Source organism: Pangasianodon hypophthalmus, chromosome 5, assembly GCF_027358585.1.
Source record: "Pangasianodon hypophthalmus isolate fPanHyp1 chromosome 5, fPanHyp1.pri, whole genome shotgun sequence".
In the NCBI taxonomy this organism is placed as follows: domain Eukaryota; kingdom Metazoa; phylum Chordata; class Actinopteri; order Siluriformes; family Pangasiidae; genus Pangasianodon; species Pangasianodon hypophthalmus.
Window position 1 is genome coordinate 5434374 of NC_069714.1, and position 24156 is coordinate 5458529.

General features: G+C 39.4%; 1 protein-coding gene across 3 annotated transcripts in view; it reads left to right on the forward strand.

Moving 5' to 3' along the window:
* rab3gap1 (RAB3 GTPase activating protein subunit 1) overlaps window positions 1-23301 on the forward strand; it is a 67870-nt gene extending 44569 nt beyond the window's left edge. Inside the window, exons 18-25 of one of the 3 annotated variants that reach the window (XM_053234064.1) lie at window positions 4186-4323; window positions 11704-11931; window positions 13065-13161; window positions 13295-13398; window positions 13490-13605; window positions 15696-15798; window positions 20962-20982; window positions 21969-23301. In XM_053234064.1, coding sequence (XP_053090039.1) covers window positions 4186-4323; window positions 11704-11931; window positions 13065-13161; window positions 13295-13398; window positions 13490-13605; window positions 15696-15798; window positions 20962-20982; window positions 21969-22211 — 1050 coding nt within the window. In that variant the 3' untranslated portion in view covers window positions 22212-23301. Of the gene's footprint in view, window positions 1-4185; window positions 4324-11703; window positions 11932-13064; window positions 13162-13294; window positions 13399-13489; window positions 13606-15695; window positions 15799-16816; window positions 20014-20961; window positions 20983-21968 lie in introns of those variants that run through there. The other 2 variants (XM_026928135.3, XM_053234065.1) reach the window with 2 other exon arrangements.
* Window positions 23302-24156: the final 855 nt, after the last annotated feature.

Below are 24156 nucleotides of genomic sequence, written 5' to 3' on the forward strand. Positions count from 1 at the left end.
TATCATTTAAATGAAATTTAAGCTTCATGGTATATTTAAAAAATGTAATCTGTGCGTAATACATTTCAATTTCATGCACAGGTTTTTTTTTCTTCAAATGGCTCCAAATGCATTAAACATGTCTTAGCCTTTAAATAATGTATTCTTGAATAATAAATATCCACTGGGTCATTAGTTCTTATTTTATCATATCATTACATATTATCATAGTTATTGTTGTACAGTAGATATTGCTGTTATGTGCAAAAAGATACAGATGTCTTGGATTCTTTTTTTTTTTTTTTTAAAGTTTTGTTTGTTTTTGAAACATCTGCTCAGGTACACGGTAGCTGGCCCTAGCAGGCTCCAAAACAAGGAAGTTTTCAATCAAATGAAAGCACAGTGACGTAAATGAGCTCTAGCACTGCATGTAAAAAGTGTCTTCAGCAGTTAATCAGCATGCAAAAGTAGGGCACAGATGGGTAACGGTAGTTTTTGCCAGCACCTCGTGGCCGTTTTCACAGCTCAGAATATCGAGCCCTAAATTGTGAAGCTTCACAAAAATATACTGCTGAAAACTCTCTTGACGTACAACCTGCAACATCCAGCATCTGCATACACACTCGGATAAGTCCAACCTCACGATATCGCCTTAGGACCTTTAGGGCTGCCGGGTTTTTTTTTTTTTTTTTTTTTTTTTTTTTTTTTTTTTTTTTTTTTTTTTCCCCCCTTGAACCTTGCCTGTCTGTGTTTGGCTGCTTTTTAGAGGGCACCTGAGAAAGGAGGAGAAAAGAAAAGCTGGACGAGAAGGAAAGAGTGTCAGCATATTTTTTATTGGTTTGTTTAGTTTTAGATGCAGTGCTCCATCTTCTGTGCAGTTTCTCACAGCTGTAGTACATCCTTTTTTTTTTTTTTTTTTTTTTTACTCAGCTTTTTACTCTCTTTTTCCGTTTGCATCTTGTTTGCCGTCTGTCATGCTTCTGCCTATTCCCTCGCTCTCACTCTACCTCTCTCTCATTATTGCTATAATTTTCTCACTCACTCCCTCAACACCCTTTCTCTTTTCCCCCGGCTCCCCCTTTATTAGATCTGAAGCGCGTCCCCTTTTCCTTTAATAATCTCTCGTTTCGCTTTGCTTTTAAGGCCCTCCGCTCATCTCATTGCCTCATATTTGTCAATGTCGTGTGCGTTTCGGCACACCGCCATTGATTTGTCGTCTGTTTTTCTTTCCTGTTGTTCCCACCGTCCTTTCCTTTGCTCCGAGTCTGCGTGAGAGCTTGTAATTCGGGGATGGGATGGAGGAAGTGTGTGAGAAGTGGTGAAAGAGAGAATATGAAAGGAGACGAATGGTTTTGATTCATAACAGCTTCTCTTGTGCTTGGAATTTGACAGTTTCAAGCACTTCCCATGTTCAGATTTTCTGTTTTCACAAAGATTTACATCATATCTATCTTACTTACATAAATATTACTTCTTTTTATTGAAATGTGCATTATTAAACCTGACGTAAATTCATCCATAATTGCCTTTTCCTCTCCTTTCAACTTTTAACTCTCCTTTAAATTTTCCTTTTAAAAGTTCCTCCTTTCCTTTTAATATGTGACACACAATGTAAAGGTGGATGTTTTTTGCCATGCTGTGTTTAAATGAACCCACTTGCCAGCTAGACCAGTAATATCAGACTGTGCTTTTTGAATTTTTTTTCCTTTCCCAGTGTTTTTTTTTTTTTTTTTTTTTGCATGCATTTTCCAAGAATAGCCGTCAGAAAGAGCTTACATGTCGCCCTGATTCATTAAGTCACGCTCCCAGCTGTGTCTGCTAAGACTGCTTTGTATATCCGCATTCACAAACTGAGACATTTACGACCAAACAGCTAAATTACCACTGACATTCAGTAAACCCTGTTTGAATGGGCTTGCTGAGGTTAGACAATGTACAGCTAATGTACAGCTTTTTTTTTTTTTTTTTTACATTTTTGTGAAAAGTCTCGAACAAATACCTGTTACAGTCTATATGATCTCAAAGAAAGTGTCCCAAAAACAACTATTTGTGTTATAGTACATTAAATCAATACCTTTAAAAGAGACACTACTATGCATTTGTTTGTCCAAAGTAAATGTGGCTGAGTTTTCAGGATGGTAGCTACTGCTGGTAAGATTAGAGCACTTTCTGAGGTAAAACGTGTTTTTAAATGAGGCACGCTTGTAAAAGGAAGTCTTACGTTCAAAGAAAGAGTGTTCTTTTTATCTAAAGAAAAAGGAGCAATATTTTTTGGCTGCTAATGCTTTGATTATTGCACTTGCTGTGAGAGCCATTCTTGTGAAAATGGAAGTATTTACAATAGATGGTGTAGAGTGAATAATGGAGTGAATAATGGAGTGAATAATGGAGTGAATAATGGAGGAGTGGAGTGACGAGTGGACTGAAGAATGGAGTAACGATTGGGGTGAAGAAGGGAGTGAAAAGTGGGGTGAGGAATGGAGTGAAGAATGTGGTGAAGAATGTGGTGAAGAATAAAGTGAGACATGAAGTGAGACATGAAGTGAGACATGAAGTGAGACATGAAGTGAGACATGAAGTGAGACATGAAGTGAGGAATAGAATGAGAAATGGGGTGAAGAATAGAGTGAGAAATGGGGTGAGGAATGGGATGAGGAATGGGATGAGGACCACTACAGCAACTTGCTGATTTCAATTTTTTAATAAACGATACATCTTTTTAACTCTTTATAGTTACATTAATGTTGTGAAACGTCCACAGGCCATGTAAAATCCTGCTTTCTCTTACGTTATAGCAGCTATAATCATCCCCAAACATCACCAGCGTCTCTTCTGTGGCAGAAGACGTACTGACCGTTACGAATGGAGAGTCCTTCCATAGATTTTAAGTAAACGTCTCCTTACGGAAAATTTCATCAACAGTTGTATGTTTTTTTTGTTGCTAAGTAACAAAAATTTTAATTTAAATTATTTACAATTTATTATATATTATATATTTATTGTATGTTATATATATTTATTATATATTATATTTATAATTTATAATTAATTTAACATTAAATTCATTAATGTTGATCTTTGATCAATATTGAGCATCCGCCATACAGGTCCATGAAAATGAGTTATTACTATAGAAACGATAAATTGGAATGACCACATTAACATAAACCTGTCATTTGAATTACAGCCGGAGCTGCAGTAGGACTAGAACGTTAATATAATTAATATAATATACAGTAATAACAACATCTGACCTACCAGATTCGAGAACTGCATTTAAAGATTTCATTCCAGTTCCACTGAAAGACACCCTTCCTACCTCTGCATTATACCCTAATCTGCTTATGGAAAAAACATTATTACTGCCAAGTAGAGAATTATACACTTTGATTATCTGCATCATTCACGTCATTCTCTGTCTCATCGAAATATATTCTCATGCTGCATCACAGGGCAGAGTAACACACTCGGAGGAAAGCGCTGTCTGCCTTCTTTTGCATACATGAACTCACAGACGCCTACGATTGGCTAGTGTCACTGTGATTGACAGGGGAGTGAGAGTACGCTATCCGTCCCACCCAGAGAGCACGGTTGATTTTGGGACTAAAATCTCAGAGATACTCCTGTAATAATACATTACCCCGCGCCATGTATAGGGCTTAAGACATCTTTGTAAAAAAGGAAATACCTGTAACAAGGTGTTGTGAAATGGCTCTCTGTGACTCGTTTGTGCGATGAAATATTAGATAAATTTTGGTTGTTGGTGAGACTGTGAGAGTTCATGGTGTCTTGTTGTCTAGTCCGGTTGAGTTCCGCTCCTCTTGTAATGCACTTGTTAGTGAAGCTCAGGGGTCATTAGTGGGCCGAAGGCTTGAATCTGAAGGTTTTGAATGCTGAGGGACAGCATGAACACACTAATGAATCTGTAAAGTTGTCAGCTGTCTTCAGCTCTGGATCTGATGACTGACAGTCCAATCAAGTGCTCAGCTGAGCAGATTTTTCTACCTAGAGAAACAAGTCATATTGTGTGACCTTGGAGGCCTGGCTCCCTCCAGGAGGTCTACACCGACTGTCAAGTTTTGCAGCAAGTTTTCTAAGTTATTTTTGTTAGTCCTTAAATTTAGCTGTTAACAATATCACAGTGGATTTTCTGTGGAATTGTCAGTGTTGCACAACAGAGAATCTTGTTGGGTTTTTCTTTCCCAGGAGCCAGCGCCCATGACAGAAGATGTACTAGAGGAGCAGTCGGAGGTGCTGGCCAAATTGGGCACGTCGGCTGAGGGCGCCCATCTCCGTGCCCGCATGCAGAGCGCCTGCCTGCTCTCAGACATGGAGTCCTTCAAGGTAATGACCAGGAGAATACATAGCCTTCCATAATTTCATAATTTGCTATCAATTCAGTTATGTTTTGTGTTTAAGATGTTCTGTGGTTAACCTAAATCGCCTACAGCACACATGTTAAACACTCAGAGCTGAATGGTGGGTGTGTGCTGAAGTGGACTTTTAGGTGGCAGTAAGTCTTCTTGCCACTTCCTCACAGAACTTTCAATAAATCTTGAAATACCCTGAAGGGAGAGATATGAAGTAGTGGAGTTTTCAGATTCATTAGAACACATGTAATGTATTATTATTGAATAAGATATTCTTGATATTCTTGTTCTTCTATAAAGAGCCTATATTGCATTTGGCCAAAATGTGAGTTCTTATGATTGATATAATGCTTGACAAAATACCAGAATGAGTACGAGTATGTGTTTTTAGTACTCGTTGAGACCGATCCTCATACCGAAATGAGTAAGCTACTGAGTATTAAGCAGACAGGGATGTGAGGACCACTACAGCAATTTACTGCTTATAATTGTTGATTTAAATTTAATAATAAATGATACATCTTTTTAACCCTTTATAGTCACATTTAATGTTGGACAACATCCACAGGCCATGTAAATTCCTGCTTGTTTTTGTTTAACCCTGTTTGTTAGTTGCTGATGTGTGATTCTGCTAGAATTGTACTCCTTTGCTGAGATTTGTGCTTAAACCTGCCAACCTTTATGCATTTTGCATAGGAAGTCCATATTTTAACATCGTAGTACGTCGTGTTATGTGTTGTCATTCAAAAACATGCAAAGAGAGCACTCCTGTTTTTTCACTATGTGAGTCTGGACTGACGTTAGTCATGTTTTGGCCAGTGTTTACTCACTTGACTGTTTTGAGTGCACTAATGTGAAATAAAATCAATCGATATATGTTTGACTTTGGTAACATTAGTATATTTAACATCAGTTAACTATATTTATGAAGGACACCACCAAAAATGTCAAGCGGAAATAATAAAAGCAGCATTCTTCTGGGCTGAAAGGCACTTTTTTGGCCAAAAGTGGGAAAAAAAAACATTTAAATATGTTTGCAATGATGTGTAATCAGCACAGCCACATTCAAACAGCATGGTCAAGCCAACTGAAGTACACTGTAAAAATGAATCTTAGCAAGCAAAACTATGTTGAATATATGCAAATTGAGCTAATATTTCTCTTTATTAGATGTCTTGTCTTTCTGCCTCATGTAAGTGTTTTGTGAAAAGACTATATCGAAAGTGTACTTTCACACCCCTAGCCCAGCGTCAGCACCACTCATTGTTCCACTTAAGGGATCGCAGGTCTGCAATATCTTCAATAGAAAAAAAGTCTCAGTGCTCGCAGAAGTGAACTGTTCCGACATGCGACAGTTTCTCTGCACACTCTCTTCACTGATCTACGCTCGTGAATGCCTTTTGTATGTGTGTGTGTGTGTATACATACAATTTGCGGCACCTTGCACTCATTGTTAATGACCACGTTCGCTGATACTGCTCTGTGCACTCAGGTCAGCCACCCTTGCGCTCTTTAGTAAACATACTGTTTAAATGCCATAAGATGTTTTATCAGGTTACTGATATTGTAATTAGATGCTGTAGTTCTTCCTCTTGAGCACAGTTTGGAGTCTGTTTCGATACCATTTACACAAATACTTTGTGTTAAAAAAAAAAAAAAAAAAGACATTAGTCAAGGCAATGAACTTGGTTTAGTGGGACATTGTGTACTTCTGTTAGTTAAATGATATTCTTAAATAAAAATAGAAATTAAATATCACAAGTATGTCAGAAAAACGGTCCAAGATTTCCCAACCAGCGTAGTCCCCCGAGGTGTGTTGTAGGCTGAAAAAAAGACCTTTAGATCTTATTTGCATTACAAAAGTGAAAATAAACCAGTAGTATTGTCTTGAAAAAAAAAAAGACACTGAGAAATAAAGCAGGAGCATCCTCCAGATAAAATATTAACACAACCCTTATTTTTCACAGTCTGGCAAATGTACTTAAAACAAAAAAAAGAAAGTGAAACATGCAAACAAAGCAAGTGGTATTTCAGCAAGGCTAAATTGTAGGCTGTTAACAAGAAGAATCTAAAAAAGGGAATAGCATTATTCCAGGAATTTTAGCCATGTCAGGCAGAATGTGCCAGCGTGTGGCTTTGCTTTAGTCCGTGCTGAGCACTTAATATACAGATGCATGTGTGTTAATTGGAAATGTTGCTAGTGGAGAGAAACTTGGATTATTTATCCACACAAAAGCAGACACTTGAGGGTCTTTTTAGCTGTTCTTCTTGGTGCATTCCTATTACACGTATTTAGTTTTATTTTAAGAAAATGAGTCAAGACAAGTGTGGTGAGAAATGTACAGGTGGATGAACTTCATCCTATCAGTTCTGAGTTGATGGTTAGGATTTCAAGGTTAGGCTCAGTCCAACATTCAGGATGATGGAGATGGAAGGAAGAGATGATCCCCACATCAAATCTCCAGCGTTCCGAGGTTGATCTCGCCTGGCTGTTCAAATGAAGCTGGTAGCTTGGCAACAGAACACCAGCGCTTACTGCCATTCTGTCTTCCAGTAATTGCTGATCACGTCCTCTTCCGACCATGCAAGTCATGCTGCGAGTTACATGTATTAGTGAAATGCAGGAGGTCCTGCTAATGCTACAGAAATGAGCACTGCTGATAAAAGTTGCAAAGCCTTGTAGCCTGCGTTCTTCTCCGTGACTGACTCCGCAATCCACTTTTCACACAGAGAAATGTAGATACCGCTTTTGTATGCTTAATTTAATCGCCTATGATATCTCTGTCACCGCTGAGGATTCAGCTAATTAGTAAAGACCGAACATTTGAATTGGATCAGGGAGTTGGCCTAATGAATTAGCGTGGCAGATGCTAAGGTGATTCAAGGTAAGACATTAAGCTGATTAAGCTACATTAAGTGGAAAATTTTGCCTTTCTTGTTTAATTTCTGAAATAAAGATATATTGTTGAAATATTCACCATGCACAGACAGATTCCAGAGGTTAAAAAAAAAAAAAAACTAGACAGGATAATTGCATTTTCCTCTGTTTTTGGTCACATTTATGATTTTCATCGTTCAGGCTAAAGCCTTGGTGATTTCAAGTCTCACTGTAGAGATTTCAACTTGCCTAACACATTCGTCAACGTCACCGAAATGTCAGCAGGTGCAAAGCCGGCGTGAAATATCACTCCATATCTTTAACTTAACACTGACAAGATTGTAAAGGCTGAGCACCGCATTGTCAGGCAGGAGATCAAATATCCCACTTCCTTGTGCCTCTGTCTTAATCTTTGCTGGCCAGAATTTGTCAACCCATTTATAGCTTTCACCTTTATAAAGCAAAAAAGAAATTTAAGGCTGGCATTGCGAGAGGTAAGAGCTGTTCAGCTGTCGTTCACGGACACCTATTCATCTTCATAAGCGCCTTATTCCGCCCGCTACATCCTTGTCTGTCGGATAACGTGGAATTATCCCACGGCGCTATTCTGCAGACCATCCTGGGAGATTAAGGAACGAGAGATTTGAAAGAAAAGGAGAGCGTCTTAAGCACAGCAAGAGCACCCTTGTTTCCAAATCTAGTTTATGTATCGTCTGTGCCGACTGCTTGTTTTTAACTGCAGGGGGCGAAGCTGATGAGGAAAGGTGACGCATTCTCCCTGCTTTTAACGCTGTCCTACAAAATGCTCTAATTTCTCTCGAGCACAGCAAACGCACCAGTGTTTTTTTGTTTTTTTTTTTTTCTTTCTTTCCCTGAACTCTCCAAAGCTGCAGCGGATGACTGCTGAGAGCTCGGCTATTGCACTAAATGGCCCCCTTAGCTGAAGATGGCCTCTAAATTTAGCGGCATCGCTGTCTTTAATTGTGCTTAGCCAAGCATAATTTGGCATTTTGGCTTTAATTGCCATCTCCCTCTGGGTGAAGAAGGGAGACTCGTGGATATGATGAATGAGGTGACTTAAAAATATGACAGCGCTTTGAACCCTCGAAGCACCCCCTCTGCTTTCAACACCACCACTGTTTCCACCATCACTCGAGGCCCTGCAATATGAGCCGGACGACAGACATCTGTTATGGCACCAATCTGCATTGCTGCTGTATTTGTACTTGTATTTGGCCTCCATTTGAGCTTGTATGGATACCATTCATGATGTCTTAGATAGCTTTGACGTTGGCTAGCACGAGCCAGGAAGATCCCCCTGGCTCATAGCGTTTAATCAAACTCATCTGCGTCTTAAACAAGAGCGAATCATCAGCAATATAGTGCGAGTAATGTTCCAATAATCAGTAATGTGAAAGACCGCAGTATCCATGGACACGTCATAATATCATGACTCCCCTTGTACTGAATTTGGAATGCAGCTACCTTAGATATGCACCAGTCTTGTATAAACAGGTGCAGGCCTAACGGTAATTCACATTTGATTGAAGTCTGCGAACCCTCTGCTATACCGTAAATGTCTCAGTAAACACCCTGTGATGAAATGTGATCAGATCAGCTTGTAGAAATCTCCCTCCACCTCCCCCTCGCCTCGCTCCCTTAAGTCTCCGAGCTGCCTCATTTCTGTAAAACTTGGATCATTATGTCTTGTTGCTCCGTCTCCTAGTAATTATCGACCATGCAAGTGCACAGGACTTCCGCAGACAGACGGAAAGGTCACGCCGAGAAAGTTCGCCGCTGGAATTTGTCAGCCGGCTCATTTACAAAGGCAGCGGCTGACAAGCCTGCGCGCTCATTGCTCACCATTGGGATTATTCATGCACCGATATCTCTTTGCCAATAAAGAAATAAAAAAGCATAACAGAGGATGAGGCTTTATTTTTTTTCTTCTCTAGTATTCTTCCCCTTTTTCATTCATGCTCAAAGGATGATGCCATTTTACTAGATCCAGGCTGAGCAGTCACTTTGGGGTGGAATCAGGGGACGTATGATTTGTATGAATAAAACTTTGATTTTATTTAACCCAACCTTGAAGTTTTGTTACAATTCGTTCACTGGTAAGGGATAGCATTGATCATCTCTGTAATTCATAAGTGCATTGGGGAGATGCATTTAACAGCTTCGTTTGTACATGATGAAATGATTTAATATGATTTATGACACCGTAGGCTTGTGCGATATTGATTTTTCGTCGCTTGTGATTTACCATTTTTTTAAAAAAAAGGCTTTAATCGTAAAAATGATTGAATTGTCCAGAAGGTATGCTACAGCAGATTTAATCACTTTCTAATTATAATATAATGTAATATAATATAATTAATTCTAATATAATGTCATCAGGGTAAACGTCACTGGATATCATGGCAGTGTAATATCATGTGGAGATGATTAAATCATTAAATCACACAAGCATTTAACACAGCTTTGCTGAATAGTTGAATCTGATTGGTCAGAAAGGTTGTGATTGTGCCTCCTGTGGTCAGCTATCACAGGATTGTATGGTGGAAGCTCTATAAAGATGTGTGTAATTGTTGGTATGGTGACGTTTTCTGTGAGGAGATGTTTATATGGCATTTTTGGAAGGAGTCTCCAGTATCAGTGCTTTGTACAAGTCAGAGTTGTAAATTTATGTTTTCAACACGTGAAAGTCTTGAGGACAGTTAGCGTTTTGCGATATTTTTTGTTATTTTTATACTTCCTTGTAAGTCATTGTAACCAAACAATCTAATGTTTAGGGCATCAAGGTAGCGTTTGATAGACTCTCACATTTTCACCTTTGCCTTTGTGAATTGTTTCTGCTAGCTGTATAGTCCTTAATCTGTTATAAATGCAACTCTGACAGTACGATGTTCATTTGTCGGGGTGTTTTTTAGGCAGATTGATCTTGATTGTGTAAAATGCATTCATAGTAGATACAGTACCCTTTGAAAGTATTGGAACGGCAAGGCCAGTTCTATTTTTTTTTTTTTGTTGGTTTTTTTTGTTTTTTTGTTTGCTATACACTGAAGACATTTGGGTTTGAGATCAGAAGAATCTGAGCCTATAGATCAGAATTTCAGCTTTTAATTTCCTGATATTTACATCTAGATATGTTAAACGACTTAGAACATAGCACCTTTTGTTTGAGCCCACCCATTTTTAAAGTGATCAGAAATATTGGAGCATGTGACTGACAGGTGTTTCCTGTTGCCCAGTTGTACCCTGTTAGATTGATTGTTAAACACTTAATAGCTCTGAATATCTACTCTTGGTTTGAGCCATGGGTTTCACCTGTGAAGCCTGCATTTGTTGTTAAAAAAGGATAAACCAAAATGAAGACCATAGAGATGCCTATGGGAGAAAAGCAAGCCATTTTTTGAAGCAAGCTTTGAGCACAACCAATACAACAAATTGGAATGTCCTGAAAAAGAAAGAAACCACTGGTGTACCAATAACCAGACATCAAAACAGATCGGCCGAGGGAAACAACAACAGCATTAATGACAAACATTGTGAGAGCTGTAGAGAAAAACCCCAAAATAACAGTAAGTGACATCACCAGCAACCTCAACATCTTTAGATCTCAAACCCAAATGTCTTCAGTGTATAGCAAAACAACAGAATTGGCCTTGTCGTTCCAGTACTTTCAGAGGGGACGGTATAATAGCCATGTTTCTTGTTGCAGTAAGCTGTACATTTTGCATTTTTTTTTTCCATATGGCTTTTCTTTAGACATACATTACTGTTATAGAGTCTCCTAATGAGCAAGTAGTAAACTACCTGACCAAGCAGTTTTAAGTTTCACGCAGCAATTTAGATAATTAAGGCTCCACGATACATTGCTTGTCAATTGTTACTGATTTCTGATTAGTCAATCATTACATTTACATTACTGAATGATTCAGTAATAATGACGATTCAGCAAAAGGAAATATTTTGGATGAATTTGTATTCAAGGTCACATAAAAAGTCCACCACGGTGTTTAAAAATATTACAAAACCTGTCAAAATGTAGGTAATATACAACGTAATATAGTGTCCATATCAAGCAGAAGAAAGGAAGCTGAGGGGATTAGAAAAAAGCCAACCCTTTGTGGTAACAATGTTCAGATCATACAGACCTTACTGAGCAGTGAACAACAGATTGCGCCTGAGGATCTAGTGTTTAATGATTCTTAACAAAATTAATAACGGAAGAATATTGTGTGGAAGAATAATGCAGCATTGCTTTTTGTACTGGGCAACAAATAGCATCCAGCAGATTTCTAAACCCATTAAACGATATGCCAAAAAAGTCAGACATCAAACCTCAAAGTTTGTCAAAGATATGAGTGTAGTTGTATGTGTATGTTTAAATTTGTTTCTGCTGTTTGTGTGTGTGTGTGTGTGTGTGTGTGTGTGTGTGTGTGTGTGTGTGTGTGTGTGAAACTCCCTCAGGCAGCCAATCCTGGCTGTTCCCTGGAGGATTTTGTGCGCTGGTACTCGCCAAGAGACTACGTGGAGGAGGAAGTGAGCGATGAGGCGGGCGGGACAGTGGTTCAGGGATCGCTGAGTGCCAGGATGAAGATCCCGGGCAACATGTGGGTGGAAGCATGGGAGAGTGCCAAGGCCACACCAGCACGCAGGCAGAGGCGGCTGTTCGATGACACTAAAGAGGCCGAGAGGGTACGCATCTTCACTGCATCATTTCTCCTGAGCTGGTAGGAGCTGGTGTGTAGAAAAAGCTTTAGACACTTACTAGACTCTTACTAAAGACACATCATTTTGAACTGACAGCAAAAGAAGATTTATATTATTTTTTTGACTGATCAAGTGACAACCAAGGCATTTTAGAGCCTGCGTCCTGCAATATAATACGTGTCTCACCATATTACCGTTGAATATTTAAAAAACAAATCGTTTTCAGGTAATATCTGAGTATGACTGGGCAGAGTGAATTGAAAAGACATTTATTTGACAGATGGTCTCAACTAAAGTAAGAAAGTTTAAGCATACAGCTGAGCAGCCTACAGAGCTAGGTTTTTAAAATGTTTATTTAAAGCAGTCTAAATTCTTGCAGTGTCCCTAGTTCCTTCAAGGACTCCTGTGTGAAAGCGATAACAATTAGCAAGATTCCCTTTCGAATGTTGCAAAGCTCCTTCAGACTCAAGGACTCTTTGAAGTCCTGTCCCATCTGCATGCCACCTGCGCGATGGAAAAAAAAAAATCCGTACCCAGTTGCTGCAGTGATCAAATGCAGACTCGAGCGAGTCCCGAGTGGTTGCGCGCCTGCAAGAGCGGTAAAATGGGTCAGAACGCAAAGCGTGGGCAAGGTGTCCTTTCCCACGCGCCGAGTTGAAGGGGAGTTCAGGAGAACCGTTGCCAGCGTGAAGGTCGTCATCGCTGTGTGTCCTTCAGCAGTCTGTTAAGCTCTTTTGGGGAAACACGAAGTGGAGGGTTTAGTTTGAATTCATTTACTTATTTAATTTTGCGTTCCCTTTACAATTTCTTTTTTTACCGCTCCAGTAACTTGTCCTAGCCAATGACGCATTTCGCTTTGGTCTAGTACGGAGAGTAGCCTCCAGCAGGTCACTGAGATGCAGGGCTTCTTTTCTTTTTTTTTTTTTTTTTTTTTTTTGAGGCATATAGGTGATTGAAATGGGGACAGCACAGACAATATTAGAAAGAGACTTAATACAAAAACCTTGTAGCAATTAACTCCACCTGGTATTTGTTTCAAGGGTAAGGAATGGATTAGTGTCAAATTATAGACATGTAATATATATGTGTGTGTGTGTGTTTATTTGTGTGCTGTGAAGGTGCTGCACTATCTGGCAGTGCAGAAACCTTCTGACCTCACACGACACCTGCTGCCCTGCATCGTCCATGCTGCTATACTCAAAGTGAAGGAGGAAGGTGAGTGCACTCAAGGTTACTCTCATGAAAGCCCAGCTGAAGTGTTTGTATGTCTGTCATTGTGTGTGTGTGTAAGGGCTTTTTTTGTTTTTTTGTTTAAAAGAAGCTCGCTGTTTCTCTTTCACACACACAGAGGCGGTTGAGGACATCGCGTCGGTGCGTAAAATCATTCCACAGGTCAGCTCTCATGCCAGTAAGCTGCTGCGCCACCCCAGTCCCGATCTCAAGAAACTGGAGGTGAGGCATAAAATTCAGCCATATTAGCCCTGTTAAAGCACACACTTTTCATATTATGCTTAATATTTCTATGCTTTGGCTTTATTCCCAGGATACTGTTAACCAGATCACAGTGCTGGAGGCCACCATTGCCCGGGCTCGCTCTCTCAGAGCTAAGTTTGGCCTCGGGAAAGGAGAGAGAGGAGAGGACACTGAGGATCTCGAGCTGTATGTATCCTCTCTTATATATCTTTATATATTAGCTTTATACACAGCTTTGAATCAGTGGAGGTTCATTCATGGGTGTAGATGAGGCACAATGCAGTTGCTATTTTACTTATTTTGAATGGCTAATGATTTAAAAAATATTTCTATTTGACAATCTGATGTTCCATTGATGTGGTCAGCTTTCTAACTCTTAGGGCCCATTTAGCTCCATAGAGTTATTATTACAAAAAATACAAACAACTACAACAAGCGCTAATTAAGGCCCATTGGGGCAGGATTCACGCTGCCTCATGCTCGCTTTCTACGAACGTTTTCTGTCGAGTTGGAGCTGCGTACAGGATACTCAGTGACAGGATTGCCAAGGTTGAGGTTTTACACCAACATGTATGAAGATATTGTTTTAAAATGCTTTGTGTAGGAAAGATTTTGTTGTATGTGAAATAGTCGCAAAGGCAAAGTGTACGTGCAGACAGTGTGTCCATGATATACAGAACCATTTCTACTGGAAGATGTATTGCAATGATTGGGAGAGTGAATGGAGGATTATAGAGTGGATCATGTCCATCAGAAATGCGTTTGCACCGCGGTGACCTTGTTTGTCACACAGAGCCTGAGAAAAAGAAGAAAAATCTGTCTCTCTTTTCTAATGCATTCATTTTGAAATGAAGTTAGGCTGAAAACGTTGCTGAAACCTGGCAACCCCGGTCAATGATAGGAACTCTTCTTTGTTTGACATAGCGATGGGAAACACACCCGCTGCATGGAGAACAGAACCGCGATACATCTAAAACCAGGCAAAACAACCTGCTAGTCGTTGACCCTTCTATTATGGGGTTACGCTACTAATTCATTAGCTAGCAGCTTATAGCACAAGTCAAGTGCGATATCTTTAAACAAATTGAAGTCTAGAGGCTTTGTTGTTATTAATGTCGTCCTGCATCCACCAAAAATCCATGGTCGTGAGCCGCTGCTGATTTGAATCATAGTGGTTTTGTAAAATTGTTCACTGTTTGTGTTTGTGTTTGTGTAGCTGCTATATTTTAGAGTCAAAATAATAGCAGAGCTAGTAATCAACAGATTACTCGGGGGTTTTGAAACAACAATAACTCCTCTCAAACAGAAGAGCAATTTTGTTTCAAGAGCCCCACTGAGTACCCAAGAGCTATTAGGGAAAACTTCTTTAATAGATCCCTGAAGTAAAGCTAAATCCCTTTAATAGATCATCCTGTATTGAAGGAATGACCGAGTGCTAGGAGGATATCATTATAGATGACCAGGCCTGCCTCTCAGCATATGTCAGCGCTGTGCATGTTTGTTCTGCACAAGCAAGACCCGAAATAGATTCCGCTTAGATGTGTAGAAGGAAGCGTCACGGAGAGTGACCTGCTGGAGCCGCGAAGGCCGCTGAAGAGCGGCACGCGGCTTTGACGGGTTCAGCCTGGGTCATGTCACACAAAAGGCTTGCGGGCCTCGTTAGTTCCCAGGGGTCAGTTGGAGGTTAGCACGGGGTAGGACAGGAGAAGCTCGCCGGCCTCATTAAGGAGAAACTCACAGCTTTCTTGGAGGAGGGGAGGGGATGAGTGTGTGAGAGAATGAGTTAGGATATATGATATATATATATATATGAGAGGAAGGGAGAATGGATAAACAAGCCCAGGCAACAAACAAAACCGCTGAGAATAATGTTAAAGAATATGACAGTCATTTTTTTGAGAAAAGGTGAATGGTTTCTGTGCACAGCTTTTAAACAGGGCTGGCTGTACCGAATAACTGCAGCAGGCACACGGATCATTTTTTTGTATTTGTGTTTTAATGAGTCAGACTTTTTTTTGCTTGAGGTATAGGAGAGCGTTTTCCGGCTCGCTTGGTTCTAAAATGAGATGAATCGAGCAAGTGCAATTATGAAAGCATTTGTTTTTTTTTTTCTCCCTGCGTCTCGATTCAGTTTCACTCACCTCAATCTCTGTCTCGCTCCATTTCTCGACATATCTCCTATACAAAACCAAACCAAAAAAATTGTATGCATATATATCATCTGTGCAAATACATCATCCCTTTCTTCAATTCCAGTCTCTCTTACTCTCTCTCAGGTTTGTGAGCTCTCTGTTAGAAGAGCCGGAGGTGGCCGTGATTGGCGCGGGGCGGGGCCCGGCAGGCAGCATCATCCATAAACTGTTTGTCAGCGCTCAACGGGTAAACACTCCTCTCGCTCACACACATACACACATATTGCCTCCAGAGACCCTTTTCCGAGTCCTGGACTCGCATTGTGTCGCATGAGCCACGGCGGCCTCCAGGTCGAGGAAAGAGCTCGAGCAGAAAATTTCCACCTATTGATTGGAAGCCTGTAGGGGGCGTGGCTAATAAGCATGACAGCCAACCAGTGAAAATCATTGCACCTTGCCTCTAAGCCAATGCCTGTTTTTGCAGATTGCCTTTGAGCTCACACAGGAGAGTGATTGCATTATGTTGTGTTGCATGTGTTTGAAAATGTTGCAAATATTCTATTCTAGTATGGATCAGTTACAGCAAACATAGCGCAGCTGTCTCGTATCGCTAGATCACAAACTTGAACCAATCTTTTTTCTTTTTTTTAAAAAAAATTAATTAATTATTTAATTTAATTTTTTGGGAGATGACTCTATACACACTGCAACAGTTTAGATAATCATTCAAAACTGGAGAAAAAGCGTGTTACTTACGATATTCTTTGCTTTAAATTTGCATGAATAAGTAAGACATGAAGATCTAACTAGAGCTGACATCTTTCAACATCTCATGAACACACTTTACACTGCGATAACTACATTAAATCATATGGAATGAATGGTAAATGAGAAGAGCCATCATTCATCGCATGTAGACTATTTTGAAATAATAGACTGTTGGGAAAAAAGTGCTCTCACCGGCATACGCGAGCTGTTTTTAGCTGTTCGTCATAATTAACTAAATTAATTAAATGAAGCAGATATCTGGGTTTCATTTAGAGTGCTTTAATGTGACACAGAGGTAATTTAACACGTTGGCCGAGCTACTTGTTTAGAAAGGAAAAAAGAAAAGAAAAAAAAAAGAAAAAAACACCAGCTCATCTCCACAAGTGGAAAATAAAAACGACTTGATGGCAGAACATTTAAGCGTAAAAGCATTTAAATTGTTTTGAGATGAGACCTTCTGAAATTTCAGTGATAATTGCTTCTGTTTTTTCTTTAAGACGCAACGTTAATACTTTTGCCATCACATCCCCTCGAACCCAAGACATCACTGTGACCACACACCTCTGACACGCCGGATTGAATAAATTAATGCTCTCGATGAAGCTGTTTAGAAGATGAAGATGATGAAGATGGCTTGAAATGAAACATGCGGCTAAAAATCTGATTGAAGGAAGCACTGATGAAATACAGTTCTCCGTTATGGGTTTTCCCAGATTAATCGAAAACAGGGCTTTGTGATGACTGTATAGGGCAGCGAGAGCGCAGTGGTCATGACTGGAAGACTGTGAGGTCAAATTTCAGAGCTGCCACTACTAGGCCCTTAAGCAAGAGCATAAAAAGAAAAAAAAAAGTAGTTTATTTTTAGTAAAGTGTATTTGGAAAAAATAATCAATTTCTAGCACAAAAGCAAGAGATAACTAGTTTTATTTCATCAGCTGTTAAAAAAATGGCAGTTTTTCAAAAATACAGATATTTTTGATATGTTTTTAAAAGGCAGTTTTTTGAAAATGCAAGTATTTTGGATATGTTTAAAAAAGAAATAGAGGTAAAATTGGACAGAACGTTGATATTCATATAGAATTTTATCATTTAAAATTGAAATTAAATTGAAATCCGATTATCATGGGTTTTGTGACGGCATATTTTTAATTTCAGTTTTAACACACACAGACTCACATGGGAATTGTTCACTATCCACGCCAGTCTCACAGAAAAAAATGTTCACATGTAACTTATCTGCGGCACCTTCTATATGAATATCAACATTCTGGCACAAGCAAACTTTGTATAGGACTTTATACACCAACGTATTCTAACCAAGCTAACCTCTACCACTACTCTATTTGAATAAGATCAATACATAATGCATAATTTTACCTCTTTTTTTAAAAAAACATATTGATCATTGCCCAGTTTATGCGCAAAGTTTGTGCTTTTCACAACATATGATTAGACTCACAGGGCTCCTCCTGTGAAGAATCCTACATGACTTGATCTCACTCACTCTACAATTCTATAATTCAAGCTAGTAATGAGAAACGTCTTTAAATTAAATTCAATATAAGCAATGGAATCACGTTTTGATAAGAATATTCGCATAAGAAGTTTCTTATGTAAACTATACGTAATATAATCTTAAATCTGATCAACTTGATATTTTTGTTCAGTGTAACACAGGTATCTGTATTCTCAGTATCCTAGAGAATTTACAATTATTTACAGAATTTACAGAATTTTTAGTAAAGAATGAAGCTGATGATTGTGGACTCGATATATTACTCAAATATATTTTGGAACTGAAAGTGTCCTTAATTAAATCTGATCAAGTAAATGTTTTTAACTGAAATTAAAAGTCAGGCAGTTTGTCTAGAATGTTTACAAGTTTTGACCCCTTGCTGCTGAGATGCAGGAGACGTTTGGGAATGCTACACTTTTCTGCTTTCTCAGCCAAAGTTAGACCAAATGCCACTAAAATGTGCCCAACGCAAAAGCCGATTCACTGAAGGGGAAAGGACGCGGCACGTGTACGACGCGTTTGTTTCGGGTTGTGGTTCATTTTGCTTTTTTCAGACTTGAGCTAGGTGAACTCTGAGCTGGGAATTCACAAACCTCACCCTTGTGAGCCAACAGAAAACAGGAACCGTGGTATTTTTGTTTGGTAAACGTAAGCGGAAAGCAGATAAGGAATTTAAATTAAAACCGTTTTAGGTATTCAAGCTGCCTGCTGTCGTCACTAATTTGTTTGTAGCCTCCACCAATCACTATTTTATTTTTAATTAAAAATAATTTTACTGTATGACTCATAAACAGTTCCTTGTGCATTGATACAGACTAGGGGATATTTCAAGTAGAATGAATGAAAACATTTAAACACATATAACACAGACATGAGTGATTAGATTGGTAGCCGGGCAAAAGAAAAAATATTTGAGTTATGTTAGAATTGTAAAGAATTGCCATTTTCCGAAGGACAAAGTGTGTGTTTCTCTACATATGTTAATTTTAAATGATCCAGGATAGTGTGAGGTTCGATCCTCAGCTCTGGTTATCGTCTGTACAGGGATTCACGTCACATCATTCAAATCTGTGCGGGTTTCCTCTGGGTTCTCAGGTTTTCTGTCCAAAAACCAAGCTATAGATCAATCTTAGGATGAAAATCTTTCCATTGTGATCTGATCGTGATCATCGGCTCGTTCGTCTATACTGCCCCTACGGCAATTCATTCACAGAGAAATCGTACGACTCCAAGAGACGGAATATATTGAAAGATATCAGTGGAGAGAGATTTCATTCTTGCTGCAGAGGTTCATTCTTGCAGAGGTCGTGAGACTCAGAAGCCAGAGTATTAATAGGCTGCAATTTGTCTTAGTCAGAGATCTGCAATCCCTTATCAATTATGCAAAAATCCCCACCGCAAGCGCAAATGTGTGTGAGGTTTACACTGGGTTAAAATTAGTTGAACAAATTAACATTTGGTTAATGTAATGAGTTTTATGATGTAATGGCTTTTAACCTTATAAACATACGACGCATTGATATCTGCAACGTTTAACAATAAACTTTTTAAGGAAGTTCAGGAAGTGCCGATCCAATCCGCTGACCAAATTTATTATTTACCCAGGTGTAAAATAATTACGTTATAGTAACACCGAATTGTGAAACTTTAATAGGGAAGAAGCCCAAGAGATACAGCATAAGCCAAAACTCAGGATCATGTAATGCACAATGCTGCAGGACCATCATTAAGAAGAACTCTGTGTCACTAATACACCTCGAGCAGTTTGAATTAGCGGTCATACTGGCAAGTTAACCGTTTATCAGGTTAGTGGAGTTTATGGAAGGTCCTGTGGTGCAGGGAAAAAAGGAAAGGAATTCAACAGTGTAGGATTTGAGCTTGTAGTTCAACTGCAAAGTGCAGTTTGAAATGAACTTTGCTCCAATGAGGAGCAGCTGCAGCAAAATATTATATTTGGGAAAGATGAAAGCGTGGCTATTTAGTGACGCCGTGATGCTTTTGGACTCGAAACTTTAACTTTTTTGTGTTTGTGCTGCAAGTTTGATAGATATTTGAAGATTTTCTTCTCCTAGGTAAACAGGCTAAGAATATTACAGCAGTGTTAAAATGTCAAGAGTATTATTTTGCACGAGTGTGTTTGAGGAACGCCAATAAAGACACGGCTGACTTTTTCTTTAAGTAAGAACTCTCTGAAATCGAGTTTGTTTGCTCAAACTCTCTCTCTCAATCAGTCTTTTTTCTCTCTCTCTTTCTCACTCCCTCTCTCACTCTCTCTTTCTTTCTTTCTTTTTTTTCTCCCCGTCTGGAAGATGTATGTGTGAGTGTTAAATTATACCCTGTGTGTTGCCAAGCTGGAAATAGAAAGGCAATAATTATCCCAAGCATCCTCATGTAAATCATGTGAAATCAGGGGATTCAAATGAGGTGAGCTTTCTTGGAAAAGAAAGCGAGATAAACAGAGGGGGGAGGGGGGGGGAAGGGAGGAGTGTGCGAGAAAGAGGGGAAGAGAGGAACAAAAGGGAAGAGGTGGAGAAATGTCGGACGCCTAAAAACGCTGGCATTAAAATTTGACCACTGCGCCGCAGGGACGAGCCGACAGACTGACACAGAGCTGCATGCCATCGGTGTGTGTGTGTGTGTGTGTGTGTGTGTGTGTGTGTGTGTGCGTGCGTGTGTGTGAGTGCGTGTGTGTGTGCGCATGCATGCATCTGCGTCTTACGTGTATGCAGAAGTTGGATACCGTGCTTGCTTTAGCTGCTGCTATAGAGAGCATGGCATGTGTGGAAAATTTCTGAAATATAGCTACACACTGTTTCAGGTATTTTCATTTATTTTAATTAACACACCGATTTAATTAACACTCTCTCTCCCTCTCTCTCTCTCTCTCTCTCTCTCTATATATATATATATATATATATATATATATATATATATATATATATATATATATATATAGTACTATACAATATTTAGACTATTGTGTAATTGAGAAAGTGAAAAGTTGAGACCTTATTCTATTTATTTATTTATTTTATTTTTTTTGTGCATATGATTTTATTTGCTTATTTGTTTGTTTCTTTATTTATTTTTCTCTCCTAACACGGCTTGCCTCTCACCCTTGCCAAGCTGGCTGATTCCAGTGATGAGGTAACCACAAGCAATATCCTCTCTCATCTGCCTCTTCCTCTTTCTTCCTGGTTGCTTTTCGGTTGTCTGTTTTGGCCCACCAACTTTCTCTCTCCTTGCCAATTGAGAAAAGAAAAAAAAAAAAAAAAAAAAAAAAAAAGAGTAACACTGATTTATTGAAGTTATCCAGATAATTAGTTATCAGTCTTCTAATGAACAAGCTGCAGAGGTGTAGGATGTCAGTAATCGTTGCTCAGTGAGTCAGAGCAAAGTGCTGCGTGTTCGCAGTTGGCTTTTGAACTGTTTCCTTTCATTTCTCAACCTTTTATAAGCTCTGTCTCGCACTAATCAGCTATTTCTTTGCCACTTGTCTATTCATCTCCTCACCGGTGCTATCTAATAACAAGGGTTTTCTCTTGGACGTGGAGGTCAGTGTCGTCAAAGGGCTCATTTGCTTTTCACCCCTCTCCTTTAGTCCTGGGCCATTAGGACAAAAGTGCTGTTTGTCGTTTGACTCCTGGTTTTTCTGTCGCAGTTCTGCACGCTTGGCCTTTTCACAAGAAGTAGATGGCCACCTTTCTCTCAGCAGCCTTTAGACGCTGTCGTTTCAGTGTTTCCTTACCAGCTCCCCCTCCTTCATTATCTTGTGACATCTCGTGGCTGTGATAAGACACTTGCTAATTTGCAATCAGCCTGCTAATTAGTGAGATTTGTTCCTCCACTGAAAAAAAATAATAAATAAATAAATAAACTATGTGAATTTGCTAGTTTCTCCAGTTCTAAAAACTCTCAGGGCATGTGAGATGGATTTTTTGCAAATGATATCACTTTGACACTCATGTTAGTCTTCAACCGTGTTCAACTAATTAAAGTTTATTCTGGAAACATGATGTCAGGTTGAAGTCTTCTTTCATTTCAAATCAATCACAACAATTCAAAACCTGTGGAAAGACTCGAGCTCGGCAGTGCTGTTGCGTAACTAGAATAATGTCTCTCGATTCACGCAGGCTGCCCTGTTGGCGCCGTTGGAGGAAGAAGCAGGCCGAGTGGGTGGGTCCGACGATCGCAAGCCAGCAGGAGGCGGAGTTCCAGATTTCCCGCCCCCGGCTGGACGGGAGATCCTGCTGCGTACGTGCGTGCCGCGGCCGGCGCCATATTCCAAAGCCCTGCCCCAACGCCTCTTCTGCGTCCTCATGAGGGAAGACTTCCGGCTAGCTGGAGCGTTCTCATCTGACACCTCGTTCTTCTGAGGAGAACCGCTCGAGGAACCGAGGTGAAAGATAAGGACGCAGTGGATATTTTTAACGCATACGTTTTTGTGTTTGGGGTGGGCGAGGGGAGGGGGGTGCCGGTGTCGGTGTTGCTGGCGTAGCCTACAACTCTGCGTTCTTGGACAAAGTTGCCTTGAAGAACTAATGAAGAAGCAAGGTTGCCATGGAGTTAAAACCAATTAGGATCTTTATTGGTGGGGCGGCTTGTTTCTAGACCAGTTCCTTTGGGTAACTTCACCCGTGAATGCCATTAGCACCTCTGAAAAATGTTAAAAATCTGTTCAGTTGGGTTGACATACACCTCAGTAATATCAGCCTGTCAGTTTCCCCCACATTCACTTTCTTAAATTATGCTTAAGGAAGAGATTTCTAGGCAGTGATGTAGGGAAAATATTTCTTTCTGTTAAAAAAAATACCTTCTACATGTCATGTGCAAACTGAAGTAAGAAAAGTAAGGCATTATACAGAAAAGCCAAAGAGGAGACCGGGTTTGTGGATATTAATACAAAAAAAATTTACTTGTACATTTATGTATATCAGTGTTCACAGAAATATCCTGGATGTTATGGAGTAACCAGAAGAATAACTAATGATTTCTTGTAAAATGATTAGACACCTCAGCAGATAGCTAACTACTATATGTACCAGATGAATCACTGTTTTTCACAATTCTAGGTGTTCATCTCTCTGTATTTTATTGGACCAATAAAATGCTGCAGTTTGTGTGTTATGACACAGTAAAGTCAAAGTATCAGTTACCTATTAGTAAAAATAAACATAAAAAGAACAGGTTTAAAGTGCAATTATAGATTACATATAGTAGCCTTACACATTTCAGAAGGTTGCGTAGTTGTAATTGCTATTAATTGTCAAATCGCACAACACCACAGTTCAGATATCATATATTCACCATAGTTCACAGATCATATATTAAGCCTGTTTTATGAATATAAGTGAAATTGGCCAAAGCGTGTAAATGTCAAGTCTACATGTCAGTCTTAAATGTAAGACATCCTTAGTTTAACACTGTTCTCCTTAATGAAATAAAATCTTTTAATGTCCCAAATCAGCTTGTGCATGGCCTCAACTAATTTAAAAATAATCACTGTATCGTGTGGATATTATCAATATATTCTGAAAGCTGTCTGCCATCATGATCAAATTCACAGTTTTTGTGCATTATGAATTTGTCGTCTTCTTTTTTTGTGTGTGTGTAAAAAAAAAATATATATATATATATATATATATATATATATATATATATATTCATGCATGTAGATGCACATTAAGACCTTTAATGTACGGAACATTACTTAAGACTTGTCGGACTTGTCATATAGACTTGGGAAATGGCACATCATTGAATAGTTGGAGGGTTTGACTGCTTTTTGCTCCCAAAGCTGTTATAAAATAATAAATAATTCTCCAAATGTCAAGAATAATGACTCCTTTCGACACACTATTCAGCTCATGCATTATGACAAAAAGACACTCAGCACCTGAATCGGACACCCCTGAAACTTTCTTTTTCAGCACTTCTTTGAGAGATTACTCCTCTCTGGCTCTTTCTCTCTCTCTCTCTCTCTCTCTCTCTCTCTCTCTTTTTCCTGCCTCCTCATTTTCTTCTGCTACAATTGTGAATGCGAGACAGCTTGAGATATCATTGGCTTGGCACAATGAGATCAGTGCCGTGGGAGAGCGGTTCACAGCTTGAATCGGTGGCTGCTGGCTGGTCCCGTAGCGTTTCCCTAAACAGAGATATGGCTGCGAAACGCTTTAACACTCCGAGCGCCGCTTATCACTCACCCGCTCCTGTTGCCATGGCAGCGCTCAGCACTTCTCTCTCCACCCCTCCTCGGTTTCCAACCTTTTGACTTTTTTTTTTTTTTGTCTCCTTCCGATTTTATACTGGCACACGCACTCG